This window comes from Macrobrachium rosenbergii, chromosome 23 (genome assembly GCF_040412425.1).
Source record: "Macrobrachium rosenbergii isolate ZJJX-2024 chromosome 23, ASM4041242v1, whole genome shotgun sequence".
NCBI classification, from domain to species: domain Eukaryota; kingdom Metazoa; phylum Arthropoda; class Malacostraca; order Decapoda; family Palaemonidae; genus Macrobrachium; species Macrobrachium rosenbergii.
In genome coordinates this window covers 14,821,816-14,847,702 of record NC_089763.1, presented here as the reverse complement: position 1 = coordinate 14,847,702, position 25,887 = coordinate 14,821,816, and the positions used below count along the sequence as shown (strand labels likewise).

General features: G+C 35.6%; 1 protein-coding gene across 4 annotated transcripts; it reads right to left on the bottom strand.

The window, feature by feature from the left end:
- Window positions 1–186: 186 nt before the first annotated feature.
- Window positions 187–21,408, bottom strand: pyd3 (beta-ureidopropionase pyd3). 4 transcript variants are annotated; one of them, XM_067125294.1, is made up of 10 exons: window positions 21,266–21,408; window positions 18,323–18,433; window positions 17,580–17,684; window positions 14,673–14,827; window positions 6,956–7,050; window positions 6,255–6,461; window positions 5,022–5,146; window positions 4,341–4,533; window positions 2,113–2,199; window positions 187–1,020 (listed from the first exon to the last, which is right to left on the bottom strand). In XM_067125294.1, exons 2-10 carry the CDS (start codon window positions 18,421–18,423, stop codon window positions 931–933), a joined length of 1,158 nt encoding a protein of 385 aa, XP_066981395.1. In that variant the 5' UTR covers window positions 18,424–18,433; window positions 21,266–21,408; the 3' UTR covers window positions 187–930. The 4 variants fall into 4 exon arrangements, with proteins under 4 accessions (XP_066981395.1, XP_066981392.1, XP_066981394.1 ...); XM_067125291.1 differs by lacking the exon at window positions 21,266–21,408 and adding an exon at window positions 20,551–20,705; XM_067125293.1 differs by lacking the exon at window positions 21,266–21,408 and adding an exon at window positions 20,037–20,117.
- Between the last annotated feature and the right edge of the window lie 4,479 nt (window positions 21,409–25,887).

Below are 25,887 nucleotides of genomic sequence, written 5' to 3'. Positions count from 1 at the left end.
ATATGCCATGCCTTTAACTATAATCATCTGCAGCGCTTCATAAGTACATAATAACCTAGTACCAGACAACAGCATACATCTATACATATTGCAATCTAGTACCAGCCAATGGCATGCAACTACGTACGGTACCAGAATATGGCAAAAACTTTATCACCAATTATAGGCTAAATGAAACAACAAGAATTAAAGTAACAATATCTTTAAATGATCCAACTGTAATTCTCTGCAAAATAACATTTCAAAGTACAGTAAAATCTTTAACTTAATTACAATATTCCCGTAAGTATAAGTGTGATTTGGCACATTACAAAATTATATCCCACTTTGAAAATATCAAAATTCACTTTATTTTACATGAATTCAACACTAATAAAGATCCATTAAAAATCAAGAATACTTCTATTTGAAAGATCACTACATATGCACTGACGACATAAAGATACATCTTGATCTCATGAAAGAGATTTTGGAATATGCTGGTCACTTTAGACCATGAAAGATAGGGCTCATAATAGGTCTCTCAGAAAATACGATAGAACTGAGCAGGAAGGTATGAACAGATCAAATTTTCCCTGTTATATAAAAAAAAGGTTATTATTTGTTAAGGGACCTCATAATGACAATTAAAACCCTGGAAGAATCTAATGACAGAAAGAGACAAGGCGAATATCACATATATTCTATACCACTATTAGCTGGGTTGTAAAACAAATGACACAACTATATTTTGTTCATTAACCTACACAACAAACCACTGCCTAAAGTCCAGTATTTATCTGAAAGTACAGAATTAATATAAACATGGTATGTTTTCCCTGACTAACAAAACTTCTGCATAAAACTACATAACCACAGAGTGCAATAAGGGGCTTTATATTCCACATACATACTGTATACCATACTCTCCACTTTATATCCTGAATGTGTTTAGCACATGTCTGTCACTATATTTGGTTTGTAATCAGGTTCAACAGCTGCTTTTAAGGAGTCGGCATATAAGTCCAGTCGCTGAGTCATCTGTTAATGAAAAAATATTACTAAACATGCGTCATGATACCAATAAAATAGGTATTACTCTACATATCAATAAAAGTGTTAATCAATATTAACAATACATAAAATCTTTATTAAAAATATTCTGTATAGCATTTTGGTAAGCAATCCCAAGGTTATTGGTCACTTAAATATGCATCCTAAATATAGTACTGCAATAGGCAGCATCAAAAAGAAGATAAAATACAACTGCTAGCTAGGTAAATAATGACAGAAAACACATAAAGAAAGGGCATCACAGTAGGAGGGATATTCAATGTACCCATTTGAACACATTGTACTTGTAGCCATCCCTGTCCCGTTTTCAACATTTCTTTTACCTTTAGTCCCTCTAAATGTAAAAATATATGAGACAGGTGATGTGAATGTACAGCTGAAGAAAGGTACTGAATCACTACCATAATTCTCATATACAGTAGTCAACATTTTTGTTGACTTTGCCCATTTCTACTTACCTTTGTATTGCTTTAGAGTAAAATCTATTATATGTAAGAATAAATTGTATATTGTATTATTCTATTCTTCTCCCTTTTAGCTAGTTTTCTCCAGTCCTTATGCTCTAACTTTGCTCATTCATATTCTTAAAACTAACTTATGAATAAGCCCCATTTGTTTCACAACAAACCCATCAATCATACTGCATCTTTGAGAATGATGGGTTCATATGCAAACATTAATTTTATGCTATAAAACCTTATTTGCTTCATCACAAACCCATCAATCTTGAATGAGTGTGACTGATGGTTTTAAATGTACAAATGTTTTATACTATAAACAAAACATTTTCTTTTGCATTAGGGTTTTTTTTTCATTTGAGAAGTTTTACTTTTCCATCTCAGAAAAAAATTATTTACCCCTTGTGGTTTCCTTGATATGCCTGCCTTTAATCACTTTATAATCTATATTCTAAAAGCTTAATTGAAGGGACATAGCTGGCAAATCAGCAGACAGAAATTGTTTTAAAGGAACTGAACTTGACTATGTTATGGGATCCCAACTTTCCATGTCTGAGTTTAGAAATTAAGAACAAAAGGGCATGAAAACTTAACAACTTACCCGGAAGCCCCATTTATCCTTAGCCTGTCGGCAAAGGTTTAAATCTACTTCTGCAACCAAGAGGCCATCACGTGTCCGTGACAATCCCTGACAGGAAAAACTTTCAGCATTAAAATTTTAATTAAATATATTGTAGATACCTTTTATGGTAGATATCTTACACTACACCACATGCACTTCAATTCTGGCATTAATATGAAACTAACAAGGAATACAAAAATTTGCAGACAAAGAAGAGATTTCATAGATAACCTGTCAACCAAAAATTCTTTAATTTAACAAAATAATATAGTGTTAAACTGTATACTACAGTTCCTTTAAATAATTCAATGATATATCTAATTGTTGATATACTGTAATTAAAACTTATAACTCCTCCATCATCATTATAACTGATGCATTGTGAGCTATTACAAAAATTTTCCTTAAAAGTTAATGGGAACTATGAAAAGCACAGAAATTTTATAATAGTTCTGGAAACAATGAAATTGCAGTTAAATAAAAAAAAAATTATTTATAATGGCAATAGCAGCCCCAACATATACTAAGAATAACATTAAAAATTAGTCCACTTGAAAAGGTCTTTGCAATAACACTACAACAGCATGACAGTAAATACATCTACCCTACATTTAATCATCTTAATTCATAGTTTTTACAAATTACTACAATCATATTGTACTTATCTCAGATTAACTTTGGTTTGCTGTAGCATACATACATAATTTTGTATTTTGCTTTTACATAAACTCAAAACTGATTTAATTTGGAACCTCTTATTTAAAATGAAAAAATGAACTATGGTACATAGATGTAATTCATCAGACTTAATGGCTAATGGAAAGAGTATTTGAGAAATAAAGACAATACACATAAACTTAAGAGCTATTTCTAGGAAAATTTGTACTCAAAACCACTGCCTAAACCATGGTAAACCATCATTCTTGATTTTAAACCATAACTTCAACTAATTACATACGAACAAAGGGAGTTCCTGCAGAAGATATAAAACACATACTTATAAAGACATGGAACCATTAAGTTGAAATAGTCTGGCACTTTTAAAGAACTTATGCAAGCTTGTTTTCACGAACCAATGCTATTTATTTATGGGATGAAGTTAGATATTAAAGCAACATTATCATCCAGTATTCCACATTGCTAGTTCAGTTCATGAGCACCAATAATGTTACTTCCAATTGATGAAAGGTTTGCCAGCATTTCAAATGATAAAAATGCTAGTTTGCATAAATTCACCATTTTAGTATGAAACTATTTCTGTGACACTGGAAAGGAGGCAGTCACTCAAAATAGTACAAAAAATGTATCCTTTAGCATAAAAGTTCAGTACTGTACTTGGACAGCTAAGGGGGATGAACATAGAAAAACCAAAAGTTAGCAGGCAAAGTAGCTGAATCAAATGGTTTCTACAAAAAACCTTTATTACTGACTAAAGCGTGTCATGTAAGTCACACTGTACAGTATGTAGTTAGCCCTCTACCGGGACAGATAAGATGTTGATAATTTACTAATAAATAGCTTAACTAGACCAATGAGTTAACATTCCAATCAGAAGTAGGGTAAAAAATAAGTGGGAAGACCCACAAAATCCTAGAGGAAAACTACAGATGCAGAATTAGATCACATGGGAACTTATGTGATTTGTATACACGCAGTGGCGTAACTAGTGTTAGTGGTGCCCGAGGCAGACCCTGAAAGTGCCGCCCCATTCCTGTGTCAAAAAGTACTAAAGTGATGAAAATTAAATTCACATTTTAAGCTTTAACATCTTAATCATTCATTTTACTTCATAAAACTAAAACAAAAACAAAACAACATATTTACAACAGAAACCTACGAGCTTTGTTACAAGCAAATTTGCTAATAACAAGATCAACAAAGTCCAACTAATTAGTAATTTCATGCTCTACTGACAATATCGCAAACCGCACCTGCTCAAAAGATGCCAGTGTACCACCGCCCCAAGACAGTGCCGCCCAGGGCGGACTGCGCCCAGCCCCCCATTTAGTTATGCCACTGTATACAAGATCATGGAGAGAACATAGCAGATACCAGACCTCCTAAGCAAATGACTGACATAAAAATGTTAATGACAAAGATGATAATGGTGGTAACTACTAACATTAAATAAGATTGTTCACCACATGCAACGCAGTGCTAATAAACAACAATGACTTGACAATTAAGTTAGATCTTTAATAACTTACTGGTGTTCGTGAGCCATCTGGAGCTGCAACATATGAGGATCCATAAAAATGCCCAAAATCTTTACGGGCAGGTTTACCATCAGCTGAAGTAAATTCATTGGGGAAGATCTCAGTTCCTACGCGGTTGATGGCACACGTGAAATAGCTATTAGCTATAGCTGCATTTCTTGCTTCGATACCCCATAATGGTTCACTGGGAGTTTGATTGATTTTATAAAAGAAAAAATACATTTTATTTTACATGATACATAAGACAAAGCTGGTTGGAAGAATTGCATAAGCCCATGGTAGGAAAGTAATAATTGATAACACTCACCATAAAAATCTCATTCCTACCAGATTATAAACAGAATTTAAGAGGGTGTATCAAGATGAAGATGAGAAAAATTAAGAAAGACAAAACCCAAATAAGTCAAGTCGCATGTCCCTTTTGATAAATTTGCTGCACTAACAACTAATAACGACTAAACCACAGCAAACTTCTCCATCTTGAATGTTTGTGCAATCTATGAATTTACTTACTATAGCTTTTATAAACATAATTAAAACTGTTTGACTATCCTTTCATACTGCATTGCAGTTGAAAGTTTCCAAGTCTTTTTGAATTACGTCTTTGAAAGAGCACTGCCCCATGAAAAAACCCACTTAATGAATGACAAGTTTGTACACTGAAATATTCACCTCAGAGCCCCAACAGTAGCTGAAGGATTGAATACAATTTCTGCACCATTAACTCCATACATCATCCAATTTTGTGGGTGATGGCGACCGTAGCAGATATTTATGGCAATTCGACCAAACTTAGTCTGTAAAAAGTAGAGAAGCCAATATTCTATACAGAGTATAATGTAACTTACAAGGACTATCAAAATATGATGGTTTCTACCATAAAACATTTTACTACAAAACCGTTAATTATAATTAGCCACTCCAACTTGATGTTATCTTGAAAAATTAATGACCCCACTGAAAATGGCCAGATCACAATCCTATGTCCCATAAGTCATCCAGATCATTTCTATATGAGGACTTACTTTGAAAAAACATTTCTGTTTTTGCTTTTCCAGGACTGTTATATTTTTCCAGTTATTGGGATTAGTCCTTCAGTTCCATTCATCTAATCACTTCATTATTAGTTTTAATATGTTCTTAAGTGGTACTAGCTCTTTTTCTATCTGTCAGATTAAAGACTGTAAGTGTTGGAATACTTGAAGTTGATAAATGTGCATTTTATTTGATTGAGGAGTTTGTGGTGAAGCCATTCGAAAATAACAGTGCTATAAAAAAAACTGTAACCTTAGCAGACCAATGGATACACAGTACCAGACAGACAAATGAACGGACACGTCAAATACTAGATGGGACCAGATGGTAAACTGACAGCATGGTATTTCTGACAAGTTTACAGACGACTAAAATAAGCAAATATTATAAAATGGCATCTTAGTTTAGATAATGTATTTTATTATGAGAAACGCAAATCTAACTACAAGGAAGTTCCATATATTTGTAAATTCTGAAAAATGTATGATGATAAAGAAATCTGCTGCAACTGTAATCTGGCCCCTTAAGAAGACAAAATCCAAAAAATAGTGAGGTCCATGGCCAATACCGTCTTCTGAAACTCGACCAATCATTAATGGATTACTGGAATCATAAAAATAATATAAGCTGTTGCACTGATATTTAAAAGACGTTCTGAATACAACCTGCATTTTAGGTCTTCAAATTCCAATTTACCTTGAATATTATAACTGACTACTGTATAAACATTATGAACCAGTCTGACCATACTATACTACAATAGCAGAACCATGATTGCTGTATACCTGTAAATATACTGTACTGCTTGGTTAAATGGAAAATTTGATAAGCTGCATAAATCATCTTAATGTACATTACTACTGTATTTACCTGAAATACAACATGACCAGTATTTCCTTCCATGTAATAAGTAGATTCATTGAAGGCACCAACACGAGGGATGTGATTCTTACGTGACTTCCCTAAAAAGTAGCCAGTGTTGCTAATCACCACCGCTGTATTCCATAGCGTATCTCCATGAACTGAATCTCTTTCCAGAATTGGAGACACAATAACCATGTCATATTTTCGAGCAAGCTGCAAAGTAGCAAAAAATATTAAAATGAGATCTTGCCACTTTTAAAAATACAAAGATACAATCTCCTCTATCTGATATTAATTTCCACAATACATTCTCTTTATTGTCCTAAAGGCAAAAATTTAGCATGATAGAAATATTTAAATGCAAGTAAAAAATCTGGTGCAATGTGTCTACAAGGTCCACTGGAGTTCTAGCACAGTATGGATCAAACCTCGTCATCCATGAGGAAAAAGAAAGTTTCAACATCCTTAAGATATGTACTGTGGGAAATCAAGGTATACTTACTGTCTAACTACACAAACCTCAAAACCTTTTAAAAATCTCTTGTTACTCATTAACATTTGCTTCAAACTGCACAGCCTGCTTCAAAATAATTTCACCATTAAACCAGGGTGCACTAAATCTCCTTCACTGGAATCAGTAACTCTTACTCTATTGCAACTCCAGACTGTTAAGAAACAAAACCAAATCATAACAATTTTTAATTTACCTCCTGACACAGAAGTGTAGTCGGTCCAGTCTCTGCATCCTCTGCAAATTCACACCATGGAAGCTTTTCTCTTGTACAAAATGCGAAAGGCATGTCTGGTGAAGACATTCATATGTACAGTAAGTACCTAAAATATTACAACTTAGCAAATGAAAGTAACTATAAGCATAATTTACCATATTCTGTCTCAATGTTTCCCTCTACTTCCAAGGAAAATCATTTAATGGAAGTGAGTACTTTTACAAATTTTTTTTTCTCTCTCCAGTATTAGCATTTCTTAAATCAAAATTTACATACAGCAAAATACTGTACAGTATATCAACCTCCACATAAGCAAGTAGTTTAAGCACTCAAAATTTGTCATATGACTTCATCAAAATCAAGACACACAGGAATACCATGCTTCATTGGATGGATGAGACTCGGACCCACTTTGCAACCGGTCTTTGGTCTTTCACACCCAACCTTGTTAATAAAATATATCAAGTTAGCTTTGAATAATTCAGCCAAAACCAAGTGTAATAGTTATTAGCAAAGAGGCTTAATCACATCACATAAGGCTTAAATCACTAACTTGGCAAAATACCAGGCTTGTTACTGATTAGCTTGATCACATTACATCAGACTTAAATCAATGATTAACTTGACAAAATATCAGGCTTGTGTTACTAATTAGCTTAATCACACTACAACAGGCTTAAATCATTGGTTAACTTGACAAAATAACTGGCTTGTTACTGATTAGGTTAACCATAGTAATCTGCCTTATGGTACATAGTTTAAGGAAGATTAGTGTATGGAATGTTTGGCAAGCCTTGAAGCTACTGCTGAAAGGGGAAAAATTCCCACATTTTAAATAACAAGAAATGAATAAACTAGAAAGACATTCCCTTAATATGGTACTCCAATATCCAATCAGCATCATTATTACACTGTACTGAAAACATGCCACTCTCAGTAACTGGGTTGTACAAGAGGAACAAAGTTTCCTACACACCATAATCATCTCAAGAAAAAGATAAATTTTTTTTACTATAAACAACATTCCATTTATAAATCCTAACTAAGTTTCCTATATATCACAATCTCAAAAATACTATTTTGCTAAACTATAAACAACATCCTATTCATAAATTCTATCAACACCAAAACCACATGAGTCATGCCAAACAAAAATTATGCTACAAAACTAAGGTAGGGGATACGCAATACAGTATTACAGTATCATCAACATTATTATTAGGTAATTAAATCAGACCACAGAGTTAAAATCTCTCTTGTAGGGCTAGTAAGAAGGGTTTGTTTTCATAAAGAAAATTTATTTAATCTAATAAATTGCATACTTTAAACAGTTAACCATTTGTTAAACCCAATATTTTGATATCTCATTAACATACTTTTCCAAATTTGACAACCAGTGGGGATTTAAATTTGAACATTCACATAAAATACCTAATATTAACCTGAATACTGGATTGGATTGGATCTTTCAACGGTCCAACAAGCAACACCAGTTCAACAAGTTAAATTTACTCCAATGTGACAATCTTGTTGGTATGAAATATGCCACCACACATGTTCTTATTTATTATCAGATACTTTATATGTCTATAAGGTCTGCCATTTATTATAAAGGGCAGGTTTTGGAGTGTTTAACCAAGTAATGACAGCAGTCTGGTTAAACAAGTAATGACAGCAGTCAGATTTGACCTAGTCATAGTAGTTTTGGCCGCTTCTTCATTTGCCTTAACCCTTAATGGACGGGAATCCTCATATGAGTATCTATAACAGGGTTTTGGGTGATGGACGGGAATCCTCATATGAGTATCTATAACAGGGTTTTGGGTGATGGACGGGAATCCTCATATGAGTATTAATATTATGCACCATTCAGTTTGGATGAATTTAGCAGGAAAGTTGTTCATAGCACTCCAATGGGCCATAAATGACTTATGGCAACTATTTAGCTCTGCTGGGGAGAGGCATCGATCAGTATGCCTTGAGATATCAGAGGGGAATGTACTGCCTCTCTGTCGCTCCAAGATATCTTTTTATTTATTTGCTCAAAAATATCCCCAGGGATTGCAGTTGGTTTTAGTTCTTATCTTTTATGATAGTATGTCAGCTATAATTGTAATTTGCAAAGTAATGTGCAAAAAAATATTGGAAAAAACATTTACATATACCTCTCAAAAAAATTACAGTATTTCTGGATCTCAGTAAATCTCATAAATATTTTACAACAAATATACTCAGAATTTGTTACTGATTTTAGTTCTTATTTGTTATGACACACTGTGAGCTGTAATTATAATTTTACAAAATAAAATAAAATAAAAAAAACATGCATAACTTGGTGAAATTAACATATTTTTAAGTGTCTTGTAAAATAGGCCCCACAAAGGATTGTAAATAGTCACTCGACTTCCACGGAAGATAGGGAAAAATTTTTAGAATTTATTTTTTTACAACATGTGCATTTGCACATCTTCCTCTTTCCATTGATGTGTTTTTTCTTAAATTGGCCAACCTTAAAGTTTGCTCGGTCTGGGGGCATGCTTGATATGTATTTACCCCAACCCTTAAGGATTAAAGCATGCACAAAAAGGAATCCAACTTATAATGCTTCAAAATTGATATGCTTTATGTAATATGTGATTAAAATTCTGTTTATGAAAATTTTCCAAACTACACTTTTTGTGGTGGCATATTTTCAACAATCTTGATCCCTAACTTTCTTGTATATAGTTTTACTGTGGAGACAAAAGCATTGTTGGGTAGAATTGATCTGCTTTACTTTATATGGCAATAAATACACTTGATAGAAATTTGGAGCTATCTGTATAAGTTACATAGCATGTGTTTTGTAAGAGGGTACAATTTCAGATCTCATAGACAGCCCAGAGGAGGAAGTTCTAACACTGGAGGAATTTTGCTCCTCACCTGGTTCATTAAGCCAATTAGCTCTATGTGAGAAGGATGGTGGATGCTTATTTGTGAGGATATCTTTTTGGTCAAAGACTCTTTCAGGTGTAGAATGACTTTCTTGTAATATGACTACATTTCATTCACACACACATTTCAGTTCATGCTGTAGAGACAGTGGGGTGCACCAGATCCAACTTTTAATATACAGTATACGAGATGAGTTAAAAGCACCAGTGTAGATTCAATTCTCAGTCCTTCATTACAAGCAGGCTAGGTTTTCTATAATGTCAAGTCAGATGCTGACCAATAAATTTTGCTTCTCTTATCTACTGCTGATAACACAATTGTCTTAGGTTGCAACAATAGTGATATGATGACAACCCAGGTTACATACGTAAAATAGTTTAATGACTCTGCATTTACCATATCTGTATACATGTCCTATGAGTTTTCCAGCTCAGGTGTGTTTACGTATTATATAAGAATTCTGTTTGGGGGATGAGTCAGTCTCTCTCTCTCTTTCTCTCTCTCTACTAATTTTTTAGTTTTATACCAACATTTTTATACAACATTTCTTTTCCTTTTTTTTTTCACAGAACTGGAATCTTACTAAGGCAGCCCATGCTTCAACTTTATGGCTAACCTGAGACTTCTTTGGGGGTACTGCAGGTGTGATGTTGTTCAAGTACAGTATATCAGAACCACTCATACACACATTATTTTCAACTTTAAAAGTCCTTAATTACATGCACAACATTGTGCTACTACCACACTACACTAAGGGGGCACCATTTCCCCATTTGTATGAATTACAATAAACATCAATAGGACAGGACATAAAAGCTTGTCTAAATTCATACTAGTACAAATACTCCATAATTTTAGCTAATCAATACAGGCTACCAGGTATTTCCATGCAAATAACTGATGTACAATAATCATATGAGCGGACTACATTCAGTACTAACTTTCCATGATTCTACTTTAGTTAATGGCAATGTATGGTATCTGACGATAACTTATGAGGTAAAAAGATGACAAAGTTACCTTCCCTAAGGAATTCCCCTTAGTTTTCCAGAGATTACCTTGCAGCTTAACTAATGGATCAAGTATCATTTTCTGAAACAATACAGTCAACTCTCTGAAGGGTTAAACTCTCAAACTCTCCCAGAAAGAATTTGCTGTCCACTGTCTAACAATCCAGCAGTCAAAATCTTGTACAGTATTATCTCTTAAATCAATTAATGAAGTACCTCCATTTTCATAAGATTGTTAAATTTAATTCTCATTCTACAAACTACAGTAGAACCCCGGTCCTCGACCCTATCAGAACTCAATATAATTGGATTTCGATGTGAAATTTCTTGTATATTTTGCATCGGAGCTCAAGCAACAAACCGGAATCCGACCTGATGAATCATATGATGCTTGTAAACAAAAGTGTTTCGTCAGCTGCCACTAGTTGGCATTGTTGGCGTTGTTCCCACGCGTCACTTAAAGCCCGCTCACTCTGCTGCCGTTGTTGAGCAAGTAGTATATGCTTGTACAGGTATTTTGTGGCTTTCTGCACCGTATTTTTTTTATTCAATCAAGGGTCCCAAGACAGCCGCAGAAGAGGAAAACGGTAAGAACCACAACTGAACTTAAGGAGATTACTGAAAAGTGTGAGAGGCATTCGTGTGACTGATTTAGCATCTCAGTTTAAGCTACCTAGATTTATCATAGGTACATTTTTGAAGAATAAAAAGGCTATAAAAAGGGCTAGTGACGCTCAAGGGGTTATGAATTGACTAAACAGAGGCCTCCCATAATAGATGAAATAGAAAAATTATTGTTAGTACTGTATGGATCAATGAAAAACAGACAGCTGGTGATAGTGTTTCAGAGGTTGTGATTTGTGCAAAGGCTAAAAGTTTGCATGCTGACCTTATGAAAAACAGAGCTGCATCAAGTAGTAGTACCGAGCTCGAGTTCATGGCCAGTAGGGGATGGTTTGAAGATTTAAGAACAGAAGTGGCATTCACAGTGTTGTGAGGCACCAAGTGGTGATAAAAAAGCTGCAGAAAAGTATGTGAAAGATTTTCAACAATTTGTGGACAAAAATGGCTATTTATCAAATCAAATCTTCAGTTGTGACAAGACAGGCCTCTTTTGGAAGAAAATGCCAGAGAGGACCTATACTGTATTACTAAAGAGGAAAAGAAATTGCCTGGCCACAAACTAATGAAAGATAGACTAACAAAGTGATTAAGAGCAAATTAAATGTAATGTGGAAATCCAATGGCAAAGCTTGGGTAACAAGGCAAATTTTTAGAGAGTGGATTTATGAAGTGTGTGGCCCCACTATAAAAAAAAACCTTCAGGAAAAAGATTTGCCACTCAAGGCACTTCTCATTTTGGATAATGCCCCTGCCCACCACCAAGACATGGAATATGAGTTGGCAGACGAATTTTGCCAGCTAAAAATAAAGTTTTCGTCATCCAGAACAACCTCACTAATTCAAACCCATGGACCAGCAGATCATTGCTAATTTCAAACAGCTGTACACTAAGGTACTGTTCCGAAGGTGTTTTGCAGTGACCAGGGAAACTAGCCTAACTTTGGCCAAATTCTGGAAGGAACATTTCCACATTCTGATAAACAAAGCATGGGCAGATGTTTCTAAGAGGACTCTAAGAGCAGCTTGGAGAAACCTCTGGCCTGATGGGTTTCCTCTTGGGGACTTTGAAGATTTTGATGCCCCTAGTCAGCTTGCAAGTGACCCCGAAGCCGAGCCCTTTCCTCTGCCTGACCCAGATGTTGAGGAAATTGTTTCTGTGGCCAAGTCCATGGGGTTGCAGGTGAGTTCTGATGACACTGAGGAGCTGGTTGCAGAACACAACACTGAACTGGCAACAAAGGAACTCCAGGAACTTCACGAGGAGCAGCAGAAGATTTTGGCTGAGGAGGTGTCTGGAGAGGAGGAGAGCAAGGAATCAACTTCTAAAGAAATCAAAGAGACACTTCTGCACTGGGAGAAGTTCCAAGAGTTCTTTGAAAAGCAGCACCACAATAAGGAACTGGTTAACCATGCTATTGATTATGTTGATAATTTAGTTAACCTCTATAGAAAAGAGTTAAAGAAATGCCAACCGTAGACCACATTACACCAATTCTTTTGTAAAGAAGAAAGCCACCCAGGTCCCAGTGAAAAAAGGCACAGAAGGGAAAAAGCTCTTGAAAAGCAGCGACCAGTTTTTATGGAAAGAGATTCCTCTTCCAAACAATGATGCTCTCTCCATACCTCCTCTCCACATCCAGATCCTCATCAATGTCAGAGTATGGGCCATACTGTAGTTGTTAAAAACTTTTTAATGTTTATAAATGACCTAGTGATTTTATATACACTATTCCAGTAGATTCTGTATGAAATTTACCATAACTTAATACTGAACATGAACAACGTTTATGTATTACTAAGATACGCCCCCAGGGTGGCGCTTTGGTTTATTTACATATCCACTCACGCCACAAGCTGCTGACGTACCTTGGGCAATTTTTCTTAAGTTTGTGAAAACAGACATAATTCGGCTGATTTTTAATATTAATTTACTTTACTGTAATAATTAGGGTTGTTTTAAAATGTTTTATTATTAGCAACAGTTTTTGTGCCTACACGTTACAGTACATACTGGTACCTAGCCTAGCCTATGGCGCTCAGTCAGCCATCGGTAATATCGCATTGGACGTAGGGCAGTTTTTTTATACAGTATGCATTTAAAAATTTAAAAAGTGTGTCTAACAGGGTAAGTTATTTAACTATGAACTTATTTAATTGTAATTTATGTGTAATATTTTGTATAAAAAGGCAAGGTTAGGGTAATGACTGATGGTCAAGAACGGATTAATCCACTTTCAGTTTTTTTCTTTTAGGAAAAATTGATTCAGATCTGGACTGAATTGCATCTCAACACTTCTTTTGGAAAAGATTAGCGTCGAGGACTGGGGGATCTTACAAGTACATGCCTTGTGAATACACTGTCAGTCAGAAAAGAAGTAAAATGAAAGATACACTGCTATACAGCTCAAATTAATGGTAAAACTAAAGCCCCACAATCTATATCATGTTCTTCATGATAGTCAGAACAGAGACAAAACCATTAGATCAGATACAAAACAAACTTTTAAGGCAAAAATAACAAAAGCTTACGCGACATCACGACAGATAATTACAGAAATGAGACATCAACAACAGAGAACCACTCTGAAAAAAAAAAAAAAAATTGAATTTAGCTCTTTAATCTGAAGTTAAGCATTCATTTCTTCAACCAATTATAACCCACTGTTCCATGTTCACCTTGACTATTGTTTTACTATCATAACCTTACAGCCTTTGGTTATCTCTTTAATCTTCAATTGCATAACAGATATACAGAAAAAAAACATCAACACTACTTCATGCTCCTCGAGTAGCTAGAATTTGGTAAACATATGACCTGGTGCAAGCTAAGTCTTTGCATGTCATTCAATCAATGCATTCAAAATAGTATCCAGATGCTTCATAACCATATTGTACACTATATAAAATCCATACTGATGATGTACAGAAATGAATTTGTAAAGGACCTTTACTGCAAAACATTCTGACCATTAAACCAAGCTTAAAGACCAAAAGCAGGACCCTGAAAGCAGTGTGTTACTCTTATCCAGGCTTATAAAGCAACTGTAAGAGGCCCAAAATATTTATCAGTAATGAAAGCAGGCAATGCCTTCAAACAATAGCAAAATGCAAGGAAGAAGAGGACTTACTCCATGCTTCTTGGTAACATAGTACATTCACTCCACATAAAGATGCGGCTTCAGTCATGCACTTGATCTTCTTAAAGATGGCATCCCTTTGTGCTGCAATGGGTGCTGTAGTTGGTTCTACTATTGAATTTTGGATCACTCCAATTCGTACAATCCTTAAAGCAAAATGAGTATGACACAAAAACAAAAGACTGAGTAAAAAAATAGTGCAATTTTACAGTGATATAGTGCAACACCATAGTAGTGTTAAACAATGCAACAATGCTGGAACATTTATGCTCTACAAGAGAGACAGGTGGTAAGTTCTGACAAGATTCAGAAGGCATTACATTCATAATTCCAAGAAAATACTACAATGAAATTATCACATTTTAACATCTCACTAGCCACCATGCAGAATGCATTCTATTCTTGGCCGCACTATGAACATGACAGATTTGTTCTAATTTTTTACTTTTATTGCAACAAGGGCCTTTTCCATTTTTCTTAAACTAATTAAATTCTTTCCCTACACAAGACTTTCAACTCTATTGTCATTTTGTCCAAGTGGCACTAGGTTTCTTTCGTCAGGGTTGATTCTACACTGGTGAGCATGGATCTTCAAAATAACCTGTTGACTTTATGGATTTTCAATTATTCAGCTTATTTCACAGCAATGCAACAGAATGGTTCTATGGTCATTTGTCATTGGTTTTTATGACTTGTGGAATTTATGTCAGTGCCTACTCAACCTATGAATACAGGTTACGTAAACATTTCATGATGCTGCCAATATTCCACATGAATCTTACAACTTCAATTTTCTTACACTATTCATGTGTCTTTGAATGCCTTCATTACTTTTGACTATTTTATACCACAAATGAGATCTACTTTGCAATTTTACAAGTTTTCAACTATAATCCTTTCAAGATATATATATCTCTGGAGCCCACTGAAGAATAATTTTTAGCTGTCTCAGAGATTTTGAACTTAAATTTTGTAATGCATTCATGTTGAAACCATCATACATATTTTCCAAGCTGTTTCCAGGAATAAATTTCTGAAAATTAGAAATTTTAAATGTACAGTGCCTCAAAGGAAGCATGCACATAACCATCATTAACCATTCACTATGCCTTCCCGTGAGGAACCTTGCAATTTGGAAAAGATAGCAGTTAAAACTTGTGGAAAACCACGGATTTGTTGCTAGCACTACACCACCCAGCACCTGAAACAATAATGTTTTCTTCTCTTGGCTCCCAAGCCATCCTTGATATACAGAAACTTCTGTCAGTTCCTTTTACTACTGTTAAATAAACATTACCACTTATGCGTATGTGTTGCTGCATCCTATTCTAGTACATCATAATATTCATTAGAAGGAAGGCCATTTATACCTATGATATTTCCAGTCACTGTCATAAGCATTTTACACGATAACTAGTACTCCAAAGCACGGCATTTGCTATTTCCAAAATTACATATACATCACAGGTCAAATGCTACACTCACATCAAAGGATATTTACAGAAAATATTCAAACAGACAATTCTAGTTATGCATAACAAATTCTCATGACTTGAACCTCACAGTATGTTGGAAATTACCCTTATCATCTCATGTACAGTATAAACAGTTATTCAACTATGCAAAATTTACAGATAAGTTTGTACAGTATGCTAATTTGCTTACTTCCAATACCAAAACTGATATTAGCAAGTAAAAAATCTCTTCATATAAATCCTTTTCATTAAACTGAAGTTTAACTTATACAGTAATCAGTACTCTTAAGTACATTTTGTATATCAAACTTTTTCAATACCCAAAGCTAAAAGCTTCTATTTGCAGAAGTCTTCCATCCATCAATTAACTTTACCCAATAATAAAACCCACTCTAATCAATGGTGTTTTCTACTATAATTAACATCCACTTCATGAGAACAGCCAATTACATATTCTTTGGGTTATTAACATTAATCAGAATGTTTGCACACTCACAAATTAAGTAAAAGAAGGTATGAACCTGCAATGCAAGCTTTGCCAAACGGATCGTCTTAAAATTAATCAAGATGACACAGACCAAAGACACACACAGTACAATACAGTACTATACAGCAAATCGCACATGTGAATTAAACAAATCAATAAAGTACCATCTTTTCCAATACAATAGCAGTTGTACTACAAGTCTCGCATCTGACAAATCAGAGAAAATTCTAACATGTATAAAGCTTCTATTTTCTATTGTCAAACATTATTGCAATTACAATGGATCGGCAGTATCCATACACTTGCCCTTTTCAAATAGTATAACAGCAATCATAAAAAATATTATTCAAGCAAACTTTTAACAAATATGCTTAACTATGGGAGAAGTAGTATGATAAAAATACTGAGTATGTCTACGCAAAAATCACTAACATTACATACTATTGGCGGCTACATGTATCAGCAAAATATTTTCCTAACTGGCACTTTTTATCAAGAAAAATATTCAATAAAAATGTGATACATAAATACAAATTCCTGTCATTCTACACAGTATTCCAAATTAGACCTTTCACATGTTTACATCAAATACAGTACAGACTTAGCTCATACATACAGCATTTACTCTATACAGTCAATGCCAACGGTCCTGGTCATTTTGGCCGTAACATCCAAAACAATATAAGACGTTATGTTCGTTGCATTTACCGTTATGTTTATGGTATTTACCATTGTTATTTCATGTTTTACGTACATCCCCATAGGGCTGGTACTAAACACGACGCCCATTTTGCACGTAAATGTGCTTACAGCCGAAACGACCCGAATGCAATGTCAGCAAGCATTATAATCATGTCAGTCCTAACAAATAAGCTTTTTTATAGTCAATTACCAGTAACTGGAGTTCAAAGCAATAACCAACATTTCATTACTGACCTTTTAGGAGTCAACTGTTCTTCTGCTGCTTCAATGCAATATCCTTTCAATTCAAAGTCATGTTCCTGTGCAAGCTTTTCTGCTGCCGCAGGAATATCAAATGGACTGAAAAAGATTTGTTCAATATGAATCTATATTCCCATGTTAATTCTGCAAAATTTACACAGAGAAGTGAAAATAATATCAAATCAGCACAACAACAATACGTATGTTAAAAGTGAGATCTAAATGATAATGTAGTCCTTCTACAGAGAAGTATTGCAGTGCAACAACATAAAATTTGAATGAAATATAGCAATCCTTAAAAAAATACAAAAATTTCCCCGCAAAAGCTAAAGGTTGAAAATAAATGCATAGAAAGTAACACCCAACACTGTATACCAATGTTTCAAGAAAGTTAAGAGCTAATATGCTAATTTTAAATTCATACTCATCTATAGACAGCAAAAAATGGAAAAAAACTGCTGTATATGTCAATAAATACATAAAATACCTGAGAACACAGTTAGACAACAGAGCAGAACATGTGAAAATTGTCTGACTCACTAAACACATATGGAGATAGCAAACTATGACATATATTTAAAAACATTAACAAAAGAAAAATGCCTCAACATCTCCCAAGCCTCTCCCAAATGACTGGTTCACAATGCATGGCAAAACAGAATTAAACCAATTCGCCCTGGGGGTCGAGTAATGCAATGTTACCAGGAAAACAAAAAACTCTAACCTTGAGGACTTACTTCAGTTGACGGCCATACAGAATCCTTTTGACCTCCTTTAGTTCATTCTCGGGAATGTGCTTCTCCAAACAATGATCCAGGCTAACGAATTCTCCAGCCATACTGAATATCCTGTAGAAAAGAAATGAAAATGCATGATGAACATGTTAACTAAAATAGTGTACCTAAAAATAACTACAGGTATACTGCCTATGCAAAATATTCAGAAAAACGGCATGACAATAAAACAATCCTACATCAGCAAGTAACCATTAGAAAAATGCAAAGAAACATACTTTTCAAAATTCAAACCTATTTGACTCCTCTCAAGCTAAATGAGAGCAGCCAGGTGTGAAGTTTTACTTATAACATAAGGCTTGAAACACTTTCCTATGCCTACCTATAATCTGGGGCGTCATTTCAGATTTTTGTTGGGGAGGGCAAAGACGATTTGGTGAGCAAAGCGAGCTAATCTGGCTGGCTTTTTTATTTTGAGTTATTTAATGTGGCTTTTGGAAGCACATAAAATAGATAAATAGATATAGCAATGTGATGACATTTGAATTTCTCTGGGGAATAATGGAAAACCAGCTGCTGTTACTTCATTGGGCTTTAGGGTGAGGGGGGCAAGTTGAGGCAGGGGGCACTTGAGGTCTAGAGGGGGCAGTTGCTGCTCCCAGCCCCCCCTAAATGATGCCCCTGCCTCTAATACCAGCAATAAATTGAAAAATGAGAATCTTAGAATTTCAATTTGGCTAATACAGGGTATACCAAAATATAAAGTAATCTCTATCTACATCACAATAAGTGCTGTAGTAGCACGAAAAGGGTTGGTTAAATAACTAGGGCATAGCTGTATGTAATTAGGATGAGACTGTGATATCTCGAGGGGGTGGGGGATGAAAGCTCCCTAGGCCCCTTCAATAGGATAATCAAAATTTTCAGTTAGCTTGTATAGGCCTGGGCCATGCTAAGTACTCGGTTAACTGAATATTAAATATGATTTTCACTTACCAGCTTTGATAATTAAGGCCTACCCTCTTCAATGTGTCCTAATCTCAATAGACCTAACGAGAATTCTTCAAACTTGTATGTGCTAAAACTTGTCCTTTAAGTTAAGTATACCTTAGTTTTACCAGACCACTGAGCTGATTAACAGGTCTCCTAGGGCTGGCCCGAAGGATTAGACTTATTTACGGCTAAGAACCAATTGGTTACTTAGCAACGTGACCTACTGGGCTTATTGTGGAATCCGAATTTTTTATAGCGAGAAATTAATTTCTATCACCAGAAATAAATTCCTCTAACTCTTCATCAGCTGATTTAATACAAACTAGCCTGAAACCCCACAGGCTCAGCTCACTAATAGTCATTAACATCATCAACACTAGAAATATAATAACCACCGATCTTATTGACAAGGAAATTGGGGGACCAATTAATCAAAATAACCAATAAGCCTTTACATAGCCAAGGCAACAGGGTTTAGCCTATTCCTAAACACTGATACGCTTAAAATTAAGGTATAATTTTATGGGATGCCAATAAGCCTCTAGCCAGCCACTTTGCATGAAAAATCGTTTTGAGCTTTTCATGCAAAAATGACTAGGAAATGATGACTGGGCACTAAAACACCATAAAATACCAACCTAGCGTAATCTAGGGGTGTTTACTGGTTACAATTTTGCCGTATTAGGTGTGGAGGGTAGGCTGCCGAACACCGGTATGGTCTTACCTAATAAGTCGTAATTTGATTACATTTTTTATCTATTATTTGCGCATGGTGTTTACAGGGTTCAAAATAAAGAGAAAGAAGAGCTCTTTTCGAAAATGTAGGTTACAATTTCATATTGCTTATTGGCAACTTGTAATACAAAAATGAAGACTTTTTTTATTATTAATTATCCCAGAAAAAAAAGGATGACTTATGAAGTATGTGCTGTATATTTTCGAAAATATGTTTTGACTTTTATAGGTCAATTTAAAAAAATTACCTACACCATAAGGATTACATGGTACACCACTGCTGAAATGTAAATTAACTAACCAATATTATTCCGCTACATTAATTACTTAAAAAAGAGACAGACTGATATGCTACTCAATTGTTACTCTAAGTCTTACTTAGCAACAGGGTCGGCCAAAGCTTGATTTGTGCCTCAGTTAAGTCTATAGACATAAAACTCGTTTGGCGTTGGCCTATGATGCAATTACTAACTAAATATGCAAAAGTATCCCTAATACATTACCAATAAAGCAACTACACAGCAATTATACAAGGCACAGACGCGGAGGTGAATGTACGGTGTAGACCCGACACTGGACGGGCAAGTTCTGGGCTTCTGGCCACTTCTTGGCTGGCCTGGCAGGCCCCACCCACTGTCCCAGTGGCGTAGCTGGGCCTGGCATTCCTTGTGGGGGTTGCCTAGGTGGGGCCAAGATATTTTTTTTTGGGGGGGGCAAAGAAAATTACACAAAACTAATGTACCAATTCTGTCATTAGCAAAATAAACTAATCTCGAAGGTATATATCCATGTGAATGAAGGAAAATAATAGTATTAGTAATTTGTAAACCTGTATTTGAAATGATTGAGTTCAGTTTTCAAGTAATTTTTAACTCTCACTATATGCAAATATATCAAATACTAAGGGTTAAAGTTTAGCTACAAAGAGAATTTCAACTGGGAGGGCCGGTGGGGGGGCCAGGTATATGACTTGGGGGGGGGGTCCGGGCATCCCCGGCCCCCCCAAATAGAGACGCCACTGGTTCTGGCTCACATCTGATATGTTAATCTGATCCATAGCCACCCATGAACAATACTGGATTGCCATATGTGAGTTGTCTATTTTGTCCGTCTGCTTTTGTTGAGAGGGAAATGACAATTTGTATTGACGGCCTCGGTCAATTACGTTTGAGACAAAATCAAGAAGTCAAAGATAAAGAAAGTGCTGAAGTAACTTACTTTTAATGCCAGTAAATAATCTAATTCCATACACCTTGTGGAACTCGCCCAAGGACAACTTGTCAGGCTGTTTACTACATCTACTAAAAGAAAAAAAAATTATTTCTGGTCACGTATTCTTGTCCACAACCAAGACTGTTACTGACGTAACAACCTAGAATTACGACAACAAAAGAACCAATTGTGGTTTGAAAATCGTATATTGGGTATTTCTGTTTCTGCATGATTTTACATTCAGATATAGCCTATGTAGTCATACGGTGTGCGCTTAGTATTGGTGGGGATAATAATTGTACTGGAATTGTCCTGTCCCGTACATCATACTTTTTATAATAGTTCTGACAAGAATGATCATAAAACACGCGATTATAAAAAAAATTCACCCTTTTCCTTAGAAAAAACCACTGAGATTTTGGGAAGTCGACAAGAGAGGGTTGCCAGCATCTTTTCCTTTCAATTGCGCCTAGCATTAAGATTGGGAAATTGACTGAAAAAATATTGGCATTTTAACCTTCGCCACTTGCTCATAGCTTGAAATCTGTGACATGCGCGGAGATATGTCAGCAGGATTGAGTAATTTTTGTTTATATAATTCAGCGATATCACTATACCAAGACTCGGAGCTCTGGGATTGGGTAGCCAACATGTTATAAATAGACCATGAAAATACGCAAAATCACCATCGAATCGTGTTATCAAATAGGTAGGGTATAAAGAAATGATGAAAGTGAAAGATAAGTCCCTTATCATTTCAAGCTTAATCTGGTTTGATGTTGGCTTTCAATATAATAAAAAAAATAACTTGACTTTTGTTCGGAGATGTGATTCTGGCGTGTCTGTTGTCAGTTGAAAATCATCTTTTTAAGATCTCTGGTCTTATGTCAACTGCCATCTGCGCATTAATTTGTTTATTTTTTTGCGCTTTAAAGAGTTTTGTTTCCTTCTAAGACAAATGTAGTATGCTTTGCTTCTTTTAATTTACGTCATCAAATATGTGTCTGGAGTTTCATCCAGTGTAGCGGACCTTTGGCACCGGAATTTTAGTCTCATTAAATCATCCAGCCAAACCAGCGGAATGCTAAGCAATCACTAAGATCTTTACTTCGGTCTGCAATCATTATGCCAGTCACTTAGTTAAAAATTCCCAGCAGCTTATCTCGTTTATATTGTTGCCACTGAATTCCATAAAAAAAATTCAAACTTCACACTCAAAGTTCCAGAGTGCTTTGCAGATTAATTTTCCCGTACTGTGAAGAAATCGTGATTCTCTCGATTGAAGCGGCCAGTGCAGTATTCGGGTATTGTAAGTTCCAAGTTTTATCATGGTAATGAATCAGATAAAGACAAAATTTCTAGTTTATTATTCAAGCTAAACATAAATACTTAGCTGTAACATGCTGCCTGGTTCTTGCAAAAGGTATTTCCTTTATGTTACTGTTACTGTTTAATGATTTTTTTTCCTAGGGTCTCACCCCACCGAAGGTGCTCTGAAAATCGGCAGATTCAACATTCTGAGATTTTTTTTTTTTTTAGTTATGACAAGGCGTACTCTGTATTATTAGTCAAAGCCACACCGCCATAGCACTCAGAAAAAAAGTAGTCTTTAATTTATCGACCCGATATTTTCAGTTCTCTTGTCATCGAGCGGGAGTTTATTGGGTAATCTTGGAGAGGCAAATTTGAAGACTCTGAAGCCTGCATTCAAAATACATGTTCTCAAGCTGAGTCCATCTGTAGCTATTCTTGGGTTGAATCCATGCGTTGGCTGTATTTTACGCAGCAAGTCATTCAAATAATTTTGACATAGTTTTGATAGCTTAGTGAGTTATTGCACATTCTAATCATTATTCTAGCCTTAATTAATAGGGAGGCAATGCAACTCAAGCAAAGCAGGAGCAACTGCCACATGGTGCAACTTCCTAAGTTGCATTTTAGGCAGATTATCGTAGACAGAGTTGCAATGCAAACTGCAGTCTAGAAGTAGACCCAAGTCACGTACTTTGTCGGCAATCAGAACTACATTACTATTTATATTTAGCCGAAAATCGCCGTTTCTTAAATCACGTTTCCGTCCTACTAACATAAAATTCCGTTCTGTTATCAGTTATTTTCAACTGCTTAAATAGCATACATTCCAGAAAACTAGTAAGAACATCATTAATTTTTTTCATCTGTATCTTCAGTATTGTTTATGTAAAAATAAAATTGGGCGTCATGCAAATAGCTTGACCTTTACCCCATTTCTCTGTGGTATGTTTGACAATCCAATGGTGTAAATACAAAATAAAATTGGGCCTAGTACACTTCCCTGGGGTACTCTTCTTAATGTTTCATAAGGTGAATGTGAGTTCCCAATCTGTACATAATATTTTCTGTCACACAGGTAGACTTTCAATAACTCAAAAGCTTCTTCACTGATGCCAATTGACTGTAAATCTTTTAGAAGTAGTTCATGAATAACTGTATCAAAAGCAGCGCTGAGATCGAGCAACACCAAAGTCCCACATTTGCCTTTATTCATCATCTCTAATAAATCATTTACAAAAGTGCATAACATGGTTTCTGTAGAATATAATTGTCTGTAAGCCGACTGTCTATCCGGTAAAGCATTTACCCTTTCCATGGGGCTAATCAGTTGCTCAAGAATTTCAGTCTCACATTTTTTACATAAAACAAATTCGAAACAGGCTTGTATGAATTCAGACTTTGATGATGAAGTGCACCTTCCAAGATCGGTTTAACAATACCGACTTTCTCAGATACAGGGAACTTGCATTCAGAAATACTGACATTCATAACTCTCACTACTATTATATCAATAAAGCTCGACAAATTTTGCACCCCAACCAGTTCAGATATTGGCATCCCACGTTCAAAACTAGTTACCTGGGTTCTCTTTATTATTCAAATATGGGAACAATTCCTAATAAGAGAGTCCACCTCCTCTCGACCTACCTTCTCTCAGAAGTGAAAGAAAGGACTACATGAGCACGAGGCGTCGTTTCGTTTATCTTAGCGGTATCTGTATCATTTAACCACCACGTTTTAGCAACCGCTGATATATAAGAAGGCTCTTGATTTAACACTGCATATTCACAAATATGCATTTTAAGACATTAACATTTATACCCGTGATCAGTGTTTGCTACTACTCTCATTATATCCACATCAAAGACTTTACAGTTTCTAGAGTTCGCCCTACGTGCGGTGTCGCCTTGTCTGTCCCGAACAATTTATACACTTTACTTCACTAGAGTTGCCACAAACTCTATTCTCTCTCTTTTGCAGTCCTCCAAATGTCCATACCTCTGACAACAGAAGTACGTCAGCGCATGATACTCTTATGTTTGCTAATGTTCCCCATCGTAAGGCAAACTGATCTCCATTCTCATTTATAGCCTGGCGAATCTCAGGTTCACATTTTAGAATGAAGTGGGCAGTCCCACCTGCAGCGAGTTTTCTAAATAGAAACTTTATCTTTGCCCTTACATCAGGGATAGACCTCAGAAAGTGGTTTCTGTTAATTAAGAACTCAGCCACATCCTCTTCTTCATAGACGTCACAGATCATTATTTTTGGTTTCAATTTCCCAATCATCTTTGCATCTGCACCCTCTACACTGTTACGTACCCTGGTCGCTGCCTCATCTCTAATACTTGCATTATCAAAATTGATAACAACGCTGCCCTTTGAGATAGACTTCGTATTAATAACTGGAATATCCTTAAAGACATTTGCAACCTCAGCTTTCCCTCTCAATAATTTTCCTTGAAACTTCTGTACTTTATTAATAACAAATGCTTGCCCTTGCCTTTATCTGCGTTTGGTAGGAGCGGTCATCTTCTTCATTTCAGCTCTTACCATTTCCATCTTCTTCGTGATAGCCTCAATCTTTAAGTCAATGACCCGAGGAAAGTACATTATGTCATCATGTGCATGGTCTAAGTCGGAGAAGGTCTGTTCACAGGCAGGTAGGCGAAGCTACACCTACGTCACGCGGCGAGGTTGGTAGAGAAAGACTCAGAAGGGAATGTTTATAAACCAAAAGATTTTAATTTTAACCCTAGACAGGAATTCTGGGGCCCATGTGGTGCAGCAGTGCCGCTTACTTTTGTAAGATAATGCGTAATTTTCCAACATTTTGCCGCCAGGTCAGTAGACTCCGCCCACTACCACTTGGCGTTCTGACTTCATAGAGAAGGTAGGAGTTGCTGGCAAACATTGTTTTTTTTATTATTTTTATGGACGTATTTTATTGCTGGGGCGCCATATGGACCCTAGATTTCCTTTAATTTTATGAATTTTTTTACAAAGTTTTTTTTTTAAACTCAGGATTAGCTTTTTTGAGTTGAAAAAACTATGTAATACGAAATAAATTTCAGTTGTATATATTTTTTTATTATTTCCAATTTCCTACCGCTGCTCCAAGTGTACCCCATTTCAATGCCCGTAACTATGGCACCCAACCACAAGTCCCTGTACCGTCTGGTGCACCCTCCCTTGATCTTCATTCCAGCCTGGCGGCTGACAGCACACAGAGAGAGAGAGAGAGAGAGAGAGAGAGAGAGAGAGAGAGAGAGAGAGATTCATTATATATATATATATATATATATGTATATATA